Raw genomic sequence first — 20295 nt, 5'->3', positions numbered from 1 at the left:
CACTCTCTCTCTCTCTCTCACACACACACAGAAAACTAAAAGGGAAAGGTGCTTCCCCCATTATCAATCCAGCTTCAACACAGTCTGTTAGTGACAGTGACAGGCATCTCATCCCCAGAAAACAACAATGAAGTACACTGTGTGCTAACAACGTACCTTAAAAAAAAAGAAAACCAAATTCTGCATTTTTATTATTATTATTTTTTTTTGAGACGGAGTTTCACTCTTGTTACCCAGGCTGGAGTGCAATGGCACGATCTCGGCTCACCGCAACCTCTGCCTCCTGGGTTCAGGCAATTCTCCTGCCTCAGCCTCCAGAGTAGCTGGGATTACAGGCACACGCCACCATGCCCAGCTAATTTTTTGCACCTTTAGTAGAGACGGGGTTTCACCATGTTGACCAGGATGGTCTCGATCTCTTGACCTCGTGATCCACTCGCCTCGGCCTCCCAAAGTGCTGGGATTACAGGCTTGAGCCACCGCGCCCGGCCCAAATTCTGCATTTGTATAAAATTTGATAAAAATAGTATTTCAAACTGTAGTGTCACCAACTACATAGTTATCGCAGATGCACACTTCACCTGGTATCTCCAGCACCTTGGCTTCCTGTGCCTGGTCTGTTTAGGCGTCTGCATTCTCTGCAGGGTTATTCCCCTCCTTGCCAGCATCAGTTCTTCCCCTTTTCCCTTTGGGTACCTTCTCTCCCTTCTTTGAAAGGCCTCCTTAGACTTGGCTTTGGAGAAGCAGATTTAACAGACAACCTTGCAGGTCTTCTCTGTGGTTCGTCCTTCACCTTGGTGTTATCTCCTTAGCATCCACTCTCTTTCTCTTGGGCAGGGTGGCAGCTACAGCGGGACATAGGCCCTGAGTAAGAGATGCAACAGCGCCTGGGTTATAATTGGTCTGGGAGTTGTTCTTGCCTCTTCTTCACACTGCTCCTTTATGTAATCCTGAAGAAGGAACCTACCCTGTATGTGCCCTGTATGTGCCTCAGTTTCCCTATCTATAAATGGAAATAATGATCTTTCTTGGGGGTTTAAGGTTAAATAAATTAAGGTATATGGAAGTATTTTTAAAATTTTATGTAGAGAACCAGTGTATCAAGCTTGAAATTATACATAAAAAATTACTGGCCGGGCACAGTGGCTCACGTCTGTAATCCCAGCATTTTGGGAGGCCGAGGAGGGCAGATCACTCGTGGTCAGGAGTTCAAGACCAGCCTAGCCAACACAGCGAAACTTTGTCTCTACTAAAAGTATTTAAAAAATTAGCCAGTCGTGGTGGTGCACACCTGCAATCCCAACTACTCGGGAGGCTGAGGCAGGAGAATCGCTTGAACCTGGGAGGCGGAGGTTGCAGTGAGCTAAGATTGCACCTGGGCAACAGAGCAAAACTCCATCTCAAAAAAAAAAAAAAAAAAAAAAAAAAGAAGAAGAAGAAAAATAGCTAGAAGGAAAGGGTAGGAATGAAGGCATATATGGGGTTCTAAGTAAAGGGAGAAATGTTCCATCTAGTTGCTGCTGAATCATTCATATGTCACTGTGCAGTATTCAACTTCTGAAGACAGGGTCTATGCTTGACTTGGCTTGCCAGGTGCTCACACCTTCAGCAGGAGTTGGTAGGCACCTTGATTGAGGTCCGACTACACATAATATAAGAGGTATGGTTTCTGCAGAGCAAGAGCAGGATGCTATTACAGGAAAAAGGAGGAATGGCTGCTGGCCAGTTATAAACAACAATTAGATGTCTAAATCACTGCACAAGCGAGCATCCTCTGTGTGCTTACATTAATTTGAAAACAGATGCAGAAAATACTGTTATGAATCAGTCATGATCCAAACGAAATTCAAACATAGTAAGAAAAAAAAAAACAAAGAGGAAAAAAATTGATATTGACTAATGTAATTAGGAGTTAAAAAGAAAAAAAAGAATGGTTTAGACCTGCCCATTACTAAAGTTTATCATGAGCAAGTATTTAAATATTACCTAAGTAGCCCATTAACAATAGAATGATAGATAAATTTGGGTGTATTTATACAATAGACTTCACAAAATTAGAATGGGCAATCTCAACTACAGACAACAATATGGGTGAATCTTTTAACCATAATATTGAAAAGGAGACAAAGAATACATACCAGAGGATTCCATTTATAGAACGTACAGAAAACAGGCAATCTTTGTTATTAGAAGTCAATGACTAACACCACCAAGGATAGTAAGCAGGGATGTGAAAGCTGCAGTCTGCAGACTGGTACCATGTTTGATAAGTATATTGTAATTTTTTTTTTTTTTTTTTTTTTTTGAGACAGAGTTTCGCTCTTGTTACCCAGGCTGGAGTGCAATGGCACGATCTCGGCTCACTGCAACCTCCGCCTCCTGGGTTCAGGCAATTCTCCTGCCTCAGCCTCCTGAGTAGCTTGGATTACAGGCACGTGCCACCATGCCCAGCTACTTTTTTTTTGTATTTTTAGTAGAGACGGGGTTTCACCATGTTGAACAGGATGGTCTCGATCTCTTGACCTTGTGATCCACCCGCCTCGGCCTCCCAAAGTGCTGGGATTACAGGCTTGAGCCACCGCGCCTGGCCGTATATTGTAATTTTTATATGTTAAAATACATGAAGAAAAAAAAAGTCAATGATTACCTTAGAGGGGTTAGAATTGTGTCTGGAGGCTGGGCAAATGGCTCACACCTGTAATCCCAGCACTTTGGGAGGCTGAGATGAGTGGATCACCTGAGGTCAGGAGTTCGAAACCAACCTGACCAACATGGTGAAACCCCATCTCTACTAAAAATACAAAAAATTGACCAGGCATGGTTGATGGGGGCCTGTAATCCCAGCTAATCAGGAGGCTGAGGCAGGAGAATTGCTTGAACCCAGGAGACAGAGGTTGCAATGAGCTGAGATTGCGTCACTGCACTCCAGCCTGGGCAACAAGAGCAAGACGCCATCTCAAAAAGCCAAAATAAAACAAAACAACAACAAAAAAGAATCGTGGCTGGAAAGGAAACAGGAGATGAGAAATTGTCTGGTTTTGAAATTTCATTCAACTGTATGCTTATGATATAAGAACTTTTCAGTATCGTGTACTTAACTGACTTTTGACATGTATTAATACTCCCAAAGAGATATTATGTGCTGAGTAGATATTATGTGCTGAGTAGGTCATGCTGATGTGTATAAATTACCTAAATGCTCGTTTTGTTTCTGTGTTCATGAAGCCTTCAACAACTCCTATAAATAGGTCAGAATTTTCTGGAAATGTTAATTATGTTAAGGTTTCATAATGAGCTCCTTTAAATAAATCAGAATGTATTTCTTGACTTGGAGGACATTCCTAACAGTGGTCATTTTAATTAGCTAATTTTCTATATCTGGGGATGACTTTAAAATTATTTTATGCTGGGTGTGGTCCTTGCACGTATAGTCCCAGCCATTTGGGAGGCTAAGCAGGGAGGATCTCTTGAGCTCAGGAGTTTGAATCCAGCCTAAGAAACATAGCGAGACCCTGGGTCTTGAAAGAAAGAAAAAGAAACAGAGGTGGGGAGAGGGGGAGGTAGAGAAAGAGAGCGAAAAGGAAGGGAGGCAGGGAGGGAGGAAGGAAGGAAGGAAGGAAGGAAAGAAGGAGGGAGGGAGGGAGAGAGGGAGGAAGGGAGGGAAGAAAGGAAGGAAGGAAAGAAGGAGAGAGGGAGTGAAGAGAGAAAGAAGGAGAGAGGAGGGGAGGGAGGAAGGGTGAAGGGGAGGAGAGCAAGAGGGGAGGGGAGGGAGGGAGGAAATGGTTTTATAAGAATTATAATGTGTCTGGTATTTTTACTTCCTTGACTTGCTGCTACTTTCTTATGTAACACACAAAACACCACAGAAGAAAGACATATTTTCTCAAGAAATTTGAGGTAAAATTTGATCTAGACGTTCTTTAAATTATCATTTAAACTTAGTCTATAGGAAAGCTATTTCACCTACTTTGAATTCTTACTTTTCTTGAAATGCGTGAAAGTGCATGTGATGAGAATGTGTGATTCCAAAGAGGTCTTGCTGGGAAGGTAAAGCAGTTGGGGGGTGTAGGGGCAAGTGGACCTGTAATGTGGTAGTATGGCTGGCTCGTGGGGTATAATGTGTCAGTAAATTACAGTTGACACAAATGAACACATGGTGGTGGCTCCTTATAGCTTTCAAGGAAAGTGATGTATTTTTGGTTTGTTTGGGGTAGATTCTGCCGTTCCTGTATTGCTACCAGTCTAAAGAACAACAAGTGGACTTGTCCTTATTGCCGGGCGTATCTTCCTTCAGGAGGAGTTCCAGCAACTGATGTAGCCAAAAGGATGAAATCAGAGTTTAAGAACTGCACTGAGTGTAACACCCTGGTATGTGACCCGTCTGTGTTCATGGTTACCAACTTAAGTCCCCGAGAAAGTTATCATTTCACCTCTGCTTCTGACCCCATGGTACTACCCACCTTTTGTTTTCTGTTTTTTTTTTTTTTTTTTTTTTTCTTTTAGTTGTTGTTGTTGTTGTTTTTGAGACGGTATCTGGCTCTGCCGTCCAGGCTGGAGTGCAGTGGCGCAATCTCGGCTCACTGCAACCTCAACTTCCCAGGTTCAAGCAATTCTCCTGCCTCAGCCTCCCAAGTAGCTGGGACTACAAGTGTGTGCTACCACGCCCGGCTAGTTTTTTGTATTTTTAGTAGAGACGGGATTTCACTGTGTTAGCCAGGATGATCTAGATCTCCTGACCTCATGATCTGCCCACCTCGGCCTCCCAAAGTGCTGGGATTAAAGGCATGAGTGACTATGCCTGGCCTGGTACCCACCTTTTCTAAAGTGCTTTATTTCAGCCTCCTCACTTTCTTTTCTTTCTTGTCACAGAGTCTTGCTCTGTCACCCAGGCTGGAATGTGGTGGTGCTATCTTGGCTCACTGCAGCCCCTGCCTCCCAGGTTCAAGTGATTCTCATACCTCAGCCTCCTGAGTAGCTGGGACCACAGGCATGGGCCACAATGCCTGGCTAATTTTTTGTCTTTTTAGTAAAGACAGGGTTTTGCTGTGTTGGGTAGGCTGGTCTCAAACACCTGGCTTCAAGTGATCTGCCCACTTTGGCTTCCAACGTGCTGGGATTATAGGTGTGAGCCATCTCACCCAGCCTCCAGTTTCATACACACACACACACACACACACACACACACACACACACACACACATATTCTTTTTAATTTTTTTTTTTCTTTTTTAAGATGAAGTTTCACCATGTTGGTCAGGCTGGTCTTGAACTCCCGACCGTAGGTGATTCACCCACCTTGGCCTCCAAAGTGCTTGGATTACAGATGTGAGCCACCATGCCCGGCCAGCTTTTTTTTTTTTTTTTTTTTTTTTTTGAGATGGAGTCTTGCTCTGTCACCAGGCTGGAGTACAGTGGCGCAATCTTGGCTCACTGCAACCTCCGTCTCCTGGGTTCAAGCAATTCTCATGCCTCAGACTCTCTAGTAGCTGGGATTACAGGGGCCTACCACCATGTCTGGCTAATTTTTGTATTTTTTGTAGAGATGGGGTTTCATCATGTTGGCCAGGCTGATCTCGAACTCCTGACCTCAGGCAATCTGCCTGCCTCGGACTCCCAAGGTTCTGGTATTACAGGCGTGAGCCACCATGCCCAGCCCAGGTTTATATCTTTTAAGATATGACTCTAACGTATGCATAGAAAATGGTTTGCTGTAGGGCAAAAATGAAATTGGTGAAACCAGTTAGGTGGCTATTATGATGTCAGGAAGCTGGATTAGGGTGATAGCATTAGATGTGGAATAATGATGCAGGATTATTCTTGCCCACTTTGCTAGCCGGGGACCTCCATAGCCAACAATGACCCCACCCAGGTCTTGCTTAGGCTGGGAGACTCTCCCCACCCACTCTGCCCACTAGACCACGCCTGGTTCATTCACTGGCTCGGCCAACATCCGGTCCAGGCATGCCACAGCCCATCTGTGTTTGGTGGTTCCTAAGTTCTTGTCCCACATCCAAGAAAAATGAGGTTATGCTGACAATTGAAGGGTGAGAAGGATGGAGAAGAGTTTTATTAAGCAATTTAACAGCTCTCAGCAGAGAAGGGGCATGAGGTTCCCCACCCAAAGTTGAATGGTCTCTTTTTCCCAGTATGGCTGGGTCTAGGAGTTTTATGGGTTCAGAATGGGGGAGTGCATGCCGATTGGTTTCTGAGTATGCGAAAGAGGCTAAAACAAAGGCAGCATTCAAAGATGGGCATGACAGTATATTAAAAAAAAACAGTTGGGAAGGGTAGGTATATGTAAAAGAGGTGAAAGGTGAGGATCAAGCAGAGGAAAGCACACCAAAGGGGAGGAGAGGTCTTCAACCCCATCCATGGATTTAACTTGTAGCTTGGCTTTCAGGCTTTAAACTGTCTTTGTCCTGAAGGTCAGGTTTCACCAAGGACTCGCCCCTGTCTACCTAGGGATTTGTCAGGCTCCTGCCACTATCAGTAAGAGGTTGTTTCAAGTATATTTAGGAGGTAGAATAGAAATAAATTGATAATTGACTGGATGTGGGGCTGAGTGAGAGGAAAGTGTCAAAAATGCCTCCCAGGCATTCAGATGTGAATAAATGAGGATGTTCATATGGGGAGCAAATTTGGAGAAGAATATAGAGTTAAGTTTTAGATATGTTAAGTTTGAACTATCAAGGAAAGATACTGGGAAAGTATTTAGATATACCAGTCTAAAAATCAAAAGAGGGATTGTGGCCAGGCACTGTGGCTCACGCCTGCAATCCCAGCACTTTGGGAGGCCGAAGTGGGCAGACCATGAGGTCAGGAGTTTGAGACCAGCCTGGCCAACATGGGGAAGTTTCGTCTCTACTAAAAATACACAATTATCCAGATGTTGTGTCGCATGCCTGTAATCCCAACTACTGATGAGGCTGAGGCCAGAGAATCTTTTGAACCCAGGAGGTGGAGGTTGCAGTGAGCCAAGATCATACTGCTACACTCCAGCCAAGGGGGCAGAGTGAGTCTTTGTCTCAAAAAAAAAAAAAAAAAAAAAAAAAAAAAAGAAGGATTGTGTACTAAGCGTCTACATTTCTTTAGAGAACCTTTCTTAATATTTCATCTAAACTATAGCCCTGTCATACTGTTTCTCAGCACCCTGTGCTTTTCCCATACACCTCTTATCACCATTTGTAACTGCTTTTGGGCTGTTTTTTGTTTAATGTCAGTTACGTTCATTCCATTTGAGTGCCATGAAGGTAAAGGCTTTATTTGTTGACATCTGTGTAGCCAGCACTTTGAAAAGTGACTGGCACATACTAAGTGCTCATTGCATTTCTGAATATTTATATAAGACTCAATAACCTATTCATTAGATATCTATTTATTAGGTTCAATTATAGAGCCTTATATCTGATTGTAGAATTTGTTCATGGTGTTTGGAATTAGACCTCTTAGATCAAACTGATTCTAATTCTCTCACTTACTCTTTGTAATTTTGGGTAAGTTATTAATCTGAGTGTTTGTTTACCTTTTTGCAAAATGAAGAGAAAGAGGCTGGCACAGTGGCTTATGCCTGTAATCCCAGCACTTTGGGAGGCCAAGGCAGGAGGATTGCTTGAGCTCAGGAGTTCAAGATCAGCCTGGGAAGAGACTGTGTCTCTACTAAAATTCAGAAAAATTAGCTGGGGCATAGTGGTGCATGCGTATAGTCCCAACCACTCCAGAGGCTGAGACAGGAAGATTGCTCGAGCCCAGGAGATCAAGGCTGCAGTGACTACGCCACTGTACTCCAGCCTAGGCAACAAAGCAAGACTCTCTCAATAAAAAAGAGGAGCTGAGGAGAGGATCATACTCATGTTCATGTTAGAGAGTGATTTTAAAGGTAAATGCTAAATATATATTAATATATATGACTGATGATTGGCTTTTTAAATTTTTTTTATTTTTTATAGAGACAGAGTTTCTCTTTTTTTTAAAAAAAAATAAAGACGAGGATTCACCATGTTGGTCAGGCTGGTCTTGAACTCCTGACCTCAGGTGATCCACCTGCCTTGGCCTCCAAAGTGCTTGGATTACAGGCGTGAGCCACCATGCCTGGCCTGAGACAGAGTTTCACTATCTTGGCCAGGCTGGTCTTGAGCTTCTGACCTTGTGATCCACCTGCCTCGGCCTCCCAAAGTGCTGGGATTACAGGTGTGAGCCACCACGCCCAGCCTGATGATTGGCTTTTAACACAGTTACTGGAATACAGTAAATGCTCAAAATCAATGGCTTTTTACATTCTTAATAATAGATTATTGCTTATTTTTACTTAGTTTGTCTTCACATAAGATTCACACACAAGGCCAGGTGCAGCGGTTCACACCTGTAATCCCAGCACTTTGGGAGGCTGAGACGAGTGGATCACCTGAGGTAAGGAGTTCAAGACCAGCCTGACCAACATGGTGAAACCCCATCTCTACTAAAAAATACAAAAAAAATAAAACAAATTTGATGGGTGTGGTGGTAGGCACCTGTAATCCCAGCTACTTGGGAGGCTGAGGCAGGAGAATCGATTGAACTTGGGAGGCAGAGGTTGCAGTGAGCCCAGATTGCTCCATTGCACCGCAGCCCAGGTAACAAGAGCAAAACTTTGTCTCAAAAAAAAAAAAATTGTACACAAAATCAAACTGAAACTCATCATATTCTTTCATAATCCAGTTCTTGATCCCCACTTTGTGTCTGTCAGAAACAAGAGGATTCTCTCAATCATCCTGTGTGGAAATCCTCTTTTTTTCACCAACTTCCCCTCCCCCATTATCTGTTAAATCACAACGATTTTGATTTTTTTCTTTCAGATACTTTTTTTTTTTTTTTTTTTTTTTGAGACAGAGTCTCGCTGTGTTGCTAGGATGGAGTGCAGTGGAGTATAATGTTGGCTCATTGCAACCTCCACCTCCTGGGTTCAAGTGATCTCGTGCCTCAGCCTCCCGAGTAGTGGAGACTACAGGCGAGCACCACTTTGCCCCGCTAATTTTTGTACTTTACCAACGAGATTTCACCATGTTGGCCAGGCTGGTCTTGAACTCCCAACCTCAGATGATCTGTCCACTTCGGCTTCCCAAAGTGCTAGGATTACAAGCATGAGCCACTGTGCCTAGCCTTGAGATACTTCTTATATCCTGTCTTTTCCTTTCTGTGTTACCCCTCTTTCTAGGAATGCTCCCCATTCCTTCTATACCCATTTTGCACTCTCCCTATTCTTCAGAGTCCAGGCCAGATTCATTCCTTGAGGCCTTGTCTTAGTATTCCAGTTTACTACATCAAACACTTTTTTTTTTTTTAGACAGAGTCTTGCTCTGTTGTCCAGGCTGGAGTGCAGTGGTGTGATCTCAGCTCACTGCAACCTCCACCTCCCGGGTTCAAGCAATTCTCCTGTCTCAGCCTCCCAAGTAGCTGGGACTACAGGTGTGCACCACCACACCCCACTAATTTTTGTATTTTTAGTAGAGAGGGGGTTTCACTGTATTGGTCAGGCTGGTCTTGAACTCCTAACCTCAGGTGATTCACACACTTTAGCCTCCCAAAGTGCTGGGATTACAGGTGTGAGCCACTGCACCCAGCCCCTGTATCAAACAATTTCTTATCTACTTGTCTACACATCATTTTTTCCTCTGTTAGATTAAAAGCAGCATTAGAACAGGCACAATGAATTATGTTTCTTCTGCCATTTCTTATAATGTCTCAGTTAATTTTGTGTCTAGACTATGAATTGATCAATTCATTTGTTGGTAGATAGTCCACAGCTTGTTAATTTTTACGACTAATGCTTATCTTTGTTGAACAAAGAATACAAATAGAACTTTTTACTAGCAAAAGTCATAAAGACATGAGAGAACGCTAATGTGCAAAGTTGGATGTTAAAGATTGTCAAATACATCTGTTTAAGGCAGTTTATGCAGCTCAATCCTAGTTCTTATATCTTTTAGGTGGATATTTGCAAAGCAAGGGTTTTGTTCTTATTTTTCCACTTGTTTTTATTTTTGCCTTTTGTTAAACAATTATAACTGTTTCCTCAACATGGCAGATTTCATGTTTGAGGTTTAACTTCCGTAGCTTGGGCAAAATGAAGCAGAGTGGGTCGGCCACCTTACCACAGCTGTACAAAGCTTCCTTTAGTACAAGATCTTATCAGAGTTTCTAATGAAACATTTAGTCGAATGTGTTATGTTAGCAACAGATCCCTCATGGTTAGGATCTCTGAATGTATATCTGAAAGAACAAGGGCTCTTTATTCTGCATTGATAAAGATGAACTGCAGGAGCTGTCTTTTATGTTTGCTCTTAATGGCACCACTAAGTATACTGTGTATTGTGAATTCATGTCATATTATTGGGTGTGCTATAAAACCATGCTATTTATATCTTTCCCTAAGGCACAGTGTTTCATTTAACTTATTATGGCCACCTCTAAAATTTATCCATTTATTCTTCTTATCTCTCCATTTCTTTTTTCTGTCTTTTTCCATCTTAAATTGTTTCTTCTTTCCTCCCTCTTGTGCTCTTTTTCTTCACCCGTTTTTTTCCCCTCACTTCCTTCTTTCTAAAACCTGTTTATGTAATGGCATGCAAAAGAAGTAAATCTGAGTTACTACACATCTATCTACTTTTAAAATTGTATATGCTTTTAAGAAAAACCAAATTCAAGAACTTAACAGTTGGGTCTTCTAAGTGTTGGAGAAATTGAAAATAGTATTATTCTGGATAATGCCTTAACTTTTGGTGATGCTGGTGTCATGAATGCATCTATTTAGTCAATTGATCTCACAATACGACCTTATTTGAAAGTTACAAGACTGGATTGCATAAGCTTTCATTGAGCCCCCTTTTTAAACAGTGAGTTTATTTTGAATTTGTTTTTATATAGGTTTGCCTCAGTGAAATGAGGGCACATATTCGGACTTGTCAGAAGTACATAGATATGTATGGACCACTGCAAGAGCTTGGGGAGACAGCAGCAAGGTTTGTTTGAATACAATATAGATTAATGCCAAAATTGATATATTTATAAATAATTTAATGAGCTAGAAACTTTAACATTCTTATTATGAAAATATTTACATATTTGTTTAGGTTCTTAACGGTAATATCTGGTACTGATTATCATTTTTTGATAGCAATCATTGTCAAAGAATTTTGCACTCTCTACTCTAAAAATTTCTTGAGGGAAACCAACCACACGTTGGAGAGATTGGGGCAACTTCCTCAAAAAGTTTGTGTTAACACAGGTCCAGAAATAGAATGCAGAACTGTTACATTTCTGCTAGTCTTTGTTTTCTGATAGATTCCTGAAGTAGGTCTTGTTTGAGATGATCCATCTTCTGTGACCACTGCTCATTTCACCAGCTCATTCCTTATCATTTTGCTTGTTTCTCTTTAGAAGATAGACAGCAGCATCTTAGTATATAAGAGGAAAACAGGCTGGGTAGACATCCTGAATTCTTTGCCTTTTTGATGAGTAATCTTGTATGGGGGTGGGGGTAGGGGAAGGATGTAGGTAGCTGGAAAACTTAATAGAGGATATTGATCATTAACTATTTTATTCTTAAAAAAAAAAAAGGAAAAAAAAAAAAACACTGGCAGGGCACAGTGGCTCACATCTGTAATTCCAGCACTTTGGGAGGCTGAGGCAGGCAGATCACTTGAGGTCAGGAGTTTGAGACCAGGCTGGGCAACATGGCAAAGCCCCATCCCTATTAAAAATACAAAACATAGCTGGGCGTGGTGAGGCACACCTGTAATTCCAGCTATTCCAGAGGCTGAGGCACATGACTTCCTTGATCCAGGGAGGCAGAGGCTACAGTGAGCTGAGATCTGGCCGCTGTACTCCAGACTGGGTGGCAGAGCAAGACTCTGTCTCAAAAAAGAAAAAAAGAAAGAGAGAGAGAGAGAGAGAGAGAAGGAAGGAAGGAAGGAAGGAAGGAAGGAAGGAAGGAAGGAAGGAAAAAGAAAAAGAAGAAAAGAAAGAAAGAAAGGAAGGAAGAAAGGAAGAAAGAAAGAAATCTAGGTCATTACTCTCTTGATGAGAAAAGTAATTTAGCTGCATCAGAGTAATTCTAAAGTTTGTAATCTGCCCCTATTAACCAAATAAAGTGATTTGTGCTCTCTAGCATAGGTTGATGTCCTTCCAGCCATTAATCTGCCTTAATCTGTATTAATCCGTAATTCATGCATCCAATACTGGGATTCAGTTTGGGTATAATCTCTCACTCTCAAAGAAAAATGTTAGCTCTGCTCATTTTTAGAAAATATACTCAAAATATAGCTTACATTTCTAAACCTAAAAGTCTAAACAATCACCCTATTCCTTTTGCTTTACTAGAGAATGCCTTGCAAAAGTGCCTGTTATTCTAAGATTAGCTTTATACCCTGATATTATAAATTTTAAATGAGTATTTTAGCTATAAACAGTGTATGAATCCTGTTATATTGACCACAATGACTAATAGGAAGGAAGGATTACAAATAGGTTGAGAAAGTGTATGGGTTTGATTGCAAGGCTGACAGCTCTTATGAAAATTTAAAAATATGTGAAAGCTAATTTGAATCCTAATTTCTTCTACTGATTGGAATTAAATAGTAAATAATTAAAATAATAGAAAATGGGGAGGGTTATTGATTAATCAGTTTTATGAGATAAATTAGTATTTGCATTTCTGATAAAAATATTTGCTTTACAGAAGAATTTACCACATAATTCAAATTTTAAAAATTCTTACACATGGAGCTTGTCCAGAGAACAAGTTCTGGGGGACAGTAAGCTACATCTGTAACAGAAAGTGAGCAAACAACTCCAGGACTCCGTATTGTCCCTAAGAACTTAAGGCAGTATTGTCCAATAGAAATCTAATGTTAATCACATGTAATTATAAATTTTCTAGTAGCGACATTTAAAAAAATAAGAAAATAAAATTTAAATTACCTTTCAGTATATTTCATCCAACCTAATATTGCCAGAATATTATCATTTGGACATGTAATTGGTATTAAAATTATTAAGCTATTTTACATTTTTTTTCTCTTTACACTAAACACTCAAAATTCAATGTGTATATTATACATCCAGTGTATCCATTTTTTTTGTTTGTTTGTTTTTTGAGACAGAATTTCACTCTTGTTGCCCAGGCTGGAGTGCAATGGTACGCTTCCAGCTCACTACAACCTCCACCTCCCAGGTTCAAGTGATTCTCCTGCCTCAGCATCCTGAGTAGCTGGGATTACAGGCACCTGCCACCATGCCCGGCTAATTTTGTATTTTTTTTTTTTTTTTTTTTTTTTTGAGGCAGAGTTTCACTCTTGTTACCCAGGCTGGAGTGCAATGGCGCGATCTCGGCTCACCGCAACCTCCGCCTCCCGGGTTCCGGCAATTCTCCTGCCTCAGCCTCCTGAGTAGCTGGGATTACAGGCATACGTCACCATGCCCAGCTAATTTTTTGTATTTTTAGTAGAGACGGGGTTTCACCATGTTGACCAGGATGGTCTCGATCTCTTGACCTTGTGATCCACCCGCCTCGGCCTCCCAAAGTGCTGGGATTACAGGCTTGAGCCACCGCGCCCGGCCTAATTTTGTATTTTTAGTAGAGAAGGGATTTCACCATGTTGGCCAGGCTGGTCTCAAACGCCTGACCTCAGGTGATCCACCCACCTCAGCTTCCCAAAGTGCTGGGATTACAGGCATGGGCCACTGCACCTGTCCGTATATCTGAATTTGGACTAGCCACATTTCAAGTGCCCAGTGGACACATCTTGGACAGCACAGATAAGGGACAAATATTCCTAAGTGTACATAAGGATTTAACAAAGTAGCTGCAGGTCACTTTTCTTTTTCTTTTCTTTTCTTTTTTTTTTTTATCCTGAGAGGGTGTCTTGCTCTGCCACCCAGGCTGGATTGCAATGGTGCAATCTCAGCTCACTGTGACCTCCACTTCCTGGGCTCAAGTGATCCTCTTGTTTCAGCCTCCCGAGTAGCTCAGACCACAGGCGTGTGCTGCCACGCTAATTTTTTGTACTTTTAATAGAGGTTTCACCATGTTGCCCAGGCTGGTCTCAAACTCCTGAGCTCGAGCAATCTGCCCACCTTGGCCTCCCAAAGTTCCGAGATTATGGCCTTCACCTATCTTGCCCAGACTGCAGGTCACTTTTCATTCTTCACTGGAAACTAACAATATAGGTTGACGCATGTAGTTATATGCTAGTGAAGTTGGAAAACAAATAACACCCCATCTAAATGTTATGTGAATTTGGAAAGGGAAGAAGAAAAAGGTAATCTAAAGACAATTGTGTGCTGCAATCCTCAGTTTCTCAGTTAATGCATGCTCAGATTGCACTTCTCTCCCAAAGAGAATAATTTGTTTCATGTGTACTGTCATGTTTTTCTGCCCTGTCCCTGTGAGGACACATATTTACATTTCTCATGAGAAAAAAATGTAGGCACCAACAGTGTTATTAGGTTAGGAAAAACACTGTCAAATCAGATAAACAAATAGGTCTAGAGACTATATCCCCCCCCCTACATTCTGTTTTTTAATCTTTAGTTAAGTGAATACTATGGGCTGGATGTGGTGGCTCATGCCTATAATCCCAGCACTTTGGGAGGCTAAGGTGGGTGGATCTCCCGAGGCCAGGAATTCCAGACTAGCCTGGCCAACATGGCGAAATCCTGTCTCTACTAAAAATACAAAGATTAGCCTGGTGTGGTGGTGAGGGCCTGTAATCCTAGCTACTTGGGAGGCTGAGGCAGGAGGATTCCTTGAACTTGGGAGGTTGAGGTTGCAGTGAGCCAAAATTGCACCACTACACTCCAGCCTGCACCACTACACTCCAGCCTGCGCCCCAGAGCAAGACAATGTCTCAAGAAAAATAAAAAAGAAAAAAAAAAAGTGACTACTATCTAGTGGCCAACCATTTTAGTAATATTTGTATTCTGTTATTTCCAGGTGTGTATGTCCCTTTTGTCAGAGGGAACTGGATGAAGACAGCTTGCTGGATCATTGTATTACTCATCACAGATCTGAACGAAGGCCTGTGGTAAGGATTTTTGTTACATGCGTTACAGCAATGTCTGAATCCCGGACACATTAGAAAAGCCATTTAATAGATTTTTATTTATAGATACATTATAAGGATAATAATTTATGTTAAGGTTATGGTAACTCTGTGACTGTTTACAGTATGTGAAAGTGTTGAGTTGTGCGGGGGGTGGTGGCTCATGCCTGTAATCCCAGCACTTTGGGAAGCTGAGGCAGGTGCATCATGGGGTCAGGAGATCGAGACCATTCTGCCTAACACAGTAAAACCTGGTCTCTACTAAAAATACCAAAAATTAGCCGGATGTGGTGGCACATGCCTGTAGTCCCAGCTACTAGGGAGGCTGAGGCAGGAGAATCACTTGAACCTGGGAGGTGGAGGTTGCAGTGAGCCGAGATCGCACCACCACACTCCAGCCTGGGCAACGGAGCACAGCAAAACTCTGTCTCAAAAATAAAGAAAAAAAAAGTGTTGTTGAAACTGATAAAAATGACTAATGTGCAATCACTCATTTATGAAGTTACACATTATCTCTAACAGGTAATCATGGGCATAATCAACCAAAATGATCCAGAATGCACAGTTAAGATGTAAGTTTACCAGCCTGGGCAGTATGGTGAAACCCCATGTCTACTAAAAATACAAAAATTAGCTGGGTGCATTGGTGGGCGCCTGTAATCCCAGCTACTAGGGACTGAGGTGGAATAATTGCTTGAACCTGGGAGGCGGAGGTTGCAGTGAGCCAAGATGGCACCACTGCACTCCAGCCTGTAAAACAGAGCAAGACCCTGTCTCAAAAAAAGATCTAAGTTTAGTACACTAACTATGGTTACAGCCTAAGTTTCAGACATTTTAAAATAATGCAAATAGTGTTATTATGACAATATACTGGAATCAAAAAGTAGTCATTCATCTTCATTAATGTGTTGTTTTATTGATAGTTAATATTTATCCATATGTTTGCATAGTAAATGTACATATTGCTCATCATTTCCTAGATTCATTGTGAATGCTGCTTTTTTCTTTTCAGTGTGGCATTTTAGTTCTTCCTTGCAGAGTGGCTTTTATAATTTTCATTTTGGTATAGTTGTGAGGTAAGGCAAAGTGGATACATTATCGTTTACTTAAGCTATTTATTTTACTTTTATTTATTTTTTATTATTTTTATTTTTTATTTTTATTTATTTAATTTTGAGATGGAGTTTCATTCTTGTTGCCCAGGCTAGAGTGCAATGGCACGATCTCAGCTCACTGCAACCTCCTCCTCTTAGGTTCAAGCAATTCTCCTTCCTCAGCCTCCTCAATAGCTGGGATTATAGTTGGGTGCCAACACATCCAGCTAATTTTTTGTATTTTTAGTAAAGAAGGGGTTTCATCATGTTGGCCAGGCTGGTCTCGAACTCCTGACCTCAGGTGATCCACCCCTCTTGGCCTCTCAAAGTGCAGGGATTATAGGCATGAGCCACTGTGCTTGGCTGGAGATTTTTTTTTTTTTTTTTTTTTTTTAAAGATGGGGTTTCACCATGATGGCCAGGCTGGTCTTGAACTCCTGACCTCAGGTGATCCACCCACCTCAGCCTCCCAAAGTGCTAGGATTACAGGCATGAGCCACCGCGCCTGGCTGGAGATTTTTTAATACCTCTTGAAATGTACTTTTAAAGTGCTTTCCAAAAAGTTCTGAGTCAATTTATATTTGGTTTACTCTGTGAGTAAACCACTTTTACCTTAATCTGACCATAATTGGGAACATTTATTTTTAACTTACCTTGGGTCAACAAATATAAAATGATACTTTGAAGATTATTTTATGTGATATGTAGTTTTATGTACTATATACACAAATGTGTGTGTGTGTGTGTTTTTTATATGAGTTTTTAGGGGTTTTTTAGTTTTAGGGTTTTTTTCCATAAAATCCTTTCAGAAAGTGGATGAGATTGAAATATAAGTATATTAGACAGGTAGATAGATAGATAAGAGATAGATGATAGAGAATAAAGAGATGGAAAGATGAATACAGCCGGATGCGGTGGCCCACACCTGTAATCCAGCACTTTGGGAGGACAAGGTGGAACGATTTCTTGAGGCCAGGAGTTTGAGACCTACCTGGCCAACATGGTGAAACCCCATCTCTACTACTAAAAATACAAAAATTAGAAAGCCATGGTTGCATGCACCTTCAGTCCCAGCTACTTGGGAGGCTGAGGTGGGAGGATTGCTTGAGCTTGAGGGGACAGAGGTTACAGGGAACCAAGATTGTGCCACTGTACTCCAGCCTGGGCGACAGAACAAGAACCTGTGTCAAGCCAGGCACAGTGGCTCACACCTGTAATCCCAGCACTTTGGGAGGACAAGGCGGGTGGATCACCTGAGGTCAGGAGTTCGAGACCAGCCTGACCAACATGGTGAAACCCCCATCTCTACTAAATATACAAAAAAAATGTTAGCTGAGCATGGTGAGGGGGCACATGTAATCCCAGCTACTTGGGAGACTGAGGCAGGAGAATCACTTGAACCTGGGAGGCGGCAGTTGCAGTGAGCTGAGATTGCGCCATTGCTCTCTAGCCTGGTCAATAAGAGCAAAAGTCCATCTCAAAAAAAAAAAAGGTAGAGACACAGGAAATCCTCTCACAGCAATTCTATGAGATAGGCTTGATGATTATCCCCATTTTAAAAATGATATACAGGCTCAGAGAGGTTAAGTCTGTCATACAAGATCATACAGCTGGTAAGTAACAAAGACAGAATTTGAATACAGTAATCTAGCTCCAGGGTGTGTGGGAAACCCCTGTGGTCTATAGCAAGTTCAAGAGAAAAGCATGGAGAGAGCATTGTTACTGTTCCTAATGGCCTAGGGATTTGGCAATTGAAATGGTACGTAGGAGCTTGTTAGGTGTTGAAGGAGCAGAGGAGATGCTCATGGGCCTTTCCTGCTCAAGTTGCTCTGTAGGAGGAACTGGGCTAAAGAGTTGCTTCACAATAGGACCCTAGGGAGCTAGAGGAAGTTAGAAGAAAGCATAAGGATGGAATGATAGTGACTATCACTGAGTTTACTGAGTTCTAAGTACTTTGTCTTCTAGCAACTCTATGAAGAAGGTTGAACCCTGACCATTAGTACATAAGGTGCTGCTCTGGCTGGAAGAATGCCAGGCACTCTGGACTGTGGTCTTAGGCTGCTTCTAAGCAGCAATCTGGGGTAGGCCACATACTGGTCAGTTCTGTGGTACTGTGTACCTGCTCCAGTAGAAATGCAGTCCACGTGCTGCTCAGTTTGGTCCAAATTGAAAGTGGCCCAGGAAGCTAGGTCCTTCATGATTTTATAGGTCTTCAAGGTCATTGAACACAGCTGACCTAAGCAGAGAAACAATTTGGGAATGGTGGGATCGATTGCCTATGGAATTTTGTAGTTAAATCCTAGTCTTTAAAGGGGATAGGCTAAGACAACATACATAAGCAATTTAAAAAATAAATAAAAAATAAAGGGGATAGACTTGGTTCTAATCCCAGGAAGTCTACTAAATTCTCTGCCACTGTTTCATCATTTGTAAAATGGGGATAGTGATGACATTCATGCCTTTTTTATAGGTAGTAAATGAGTTAGGCATAGAATAAAGTAAGCATTCTGTTACCTGGTGGTCACTCCATAAATAGAAGAGGGTGGTGGTGATAGTGGAGGCTCACTACACTTTTTCAATTCTGTAAAATTAGGCCTAGAGAAGATTTCTCAGAGGAAGTGATGTACTCTCACAGTTAGAGAACGCACGTGGGTTGGTGGTGTGAGTCCGAGGGTAGTGGGGAGAAGGAGGATGGGGAAGTAAAGTGATTTTCACCACAAAGACCAGGATGCTGTCATGGATTTGAAACAGGAGCAGGTTGTTCAGAAATCCAAGGTCCTGTAACAACCTAGGGCTACAGGTAGTAACTGGAACAGAAGACCTTCAGGTGTCCTGTGTTAGTGTTTCACTCTTGAGCAGAAGCTCAAGACCATGTCATTCTGAAGGACCTAGAGCCACTAGAAGTCATGATTTACCCCATGGTTAAGAAAAGGCAGGGACAGATATGTGGTATGGGCAAGGAGGGCTGAGTCAAATGCTGTTTCTGGATGGGTGTTGAAGTTAACCAGGAATTACTGCTTTAAAGGACTGGATTATTGGTTTTGCAAGCAGATAAGATCAGTGACTTACTCACGTAAGAGGTTTTCTGGCAGTTAGAGATTTGGGCAAATGATTCTTCTCACTTCCAAAAATAATTAGATAGTTCAGAGATCGAACCACAAGATAACCAATCTTTTCTTTATGAGCTGTTCAAGAATGACATAGCTGTTAAAAACATCAGGGGATTTTGACTTTTCTTATATGCAGCCTTAAGAGCCAGTAGCTCCTTTTTGTCGGGCAGTAACTATATTGTTATATTGTGCCATTTTTAAATATTTGGAGACAGGGTCTCACTCTGTCACCCAGGCCGGACTGCACTGGTGCAGTAATAGCTCACTGTAACCTTGAACTCCTGAGGTCAAGTGATCCTCATCTCAGCCTCCCAAGTAGCTGAGACTACAGGTATGCACCACCACACCAGGATAATTCTTTTTTTTTTTTTTGGTAGAGATAAGATCTCACTATGTTGCCGAGGCTGATCTCAAATTTCTGGCTTCAAGCGATCCTCCTACCTCGGCTTCTGAAAGCATTGAGCATGAAAAATGGCCACTAAGCTCAGTCATTTTTTAAAAAAATAATTCTATTTCTGGAATATTAGACTCAAAGGAGGCAGATGACACAAACAGCATGCTTCAGATTGAATTATGAGACCACTTTTTTCTTTTTACTTAAATGTAGATAAATAATATTAATGAGACCCCTTTGGAGAGAAATGTGGTATTTTATTCTGTAAAGGGAAGATGTTTTAGCAAGAACCATGCTCTCCAGCTATTCTCTCTGTCCAGAGTGCTTTTTCTTTTTGAAGAGACGATGGGGTTTTGCCATCATGTTGTCCAGGCTGGTTTTGAACTCCTGAGCTCAAGCAATCCACCTGCCTCGGCCTCCCAAAGCTCTAGGATTATAGGCATGAGCCACCATGCTCGGCCTCAAAGTGCTCTTTCTTTCACTAGTGGGCTCTTACTTATCCTTCAGAGCTTAGCTTAAATTTTACTTCCTCAAAGAAGTCCTCCCTAGCAGTCAAATTAATTTCAGCTTTTGCTTTTCTCCCCTCTATTTTTCAGTCTTTACCACAACTTATAATTGCA

General features: G+C 41.7%; 1 protein-coding gene across 1 annotated transcript in view; it reads left to right on the top strand.

The window, feature by feature from the left end:
- The window catches only part of RNF125 (ring finger protein 125), a 50247-nt gene that overhangs the window by 14734 nt on the left and 15218 nt on the right, over positions 1 to 20295 (top strand). The window contains exons 2-4 of the mRNA XM_003924752.3: positions 4215 to 4368; positions 10900 to 10994; positions 14969 to 15059. Of these exons, the coding sequence (XP_003924801.1) occupies positions 4215 to 4368; positions 10900 to 10994; positions 14969 to 15059 (340 nt within the window). The remainder of the gene's footprint in view (positions 1 to 4214; positions 4369 to 10899; positions 10995 to 14968; positions 15060 to 20295) is intronic.

The sequence above is a fragment of the Saimiri boliviensis genome, chromosome 13 (genome assembly GCF_048565385.1).
Source record: "Saimiri boliviensis isolate mSaiBol1 chromosome 13, mSaiBol1.pri, whole genome shotgun sequence".
Lineage (NCBI taxonomy): Eukaryota > Metazoa > Chordata > Mammalia > Primates > Cebidae > Saimiri > Saimiri boliviensis.
This window is presented reverse-complemented; position numbering and strand designations above follow the sequence as displayed.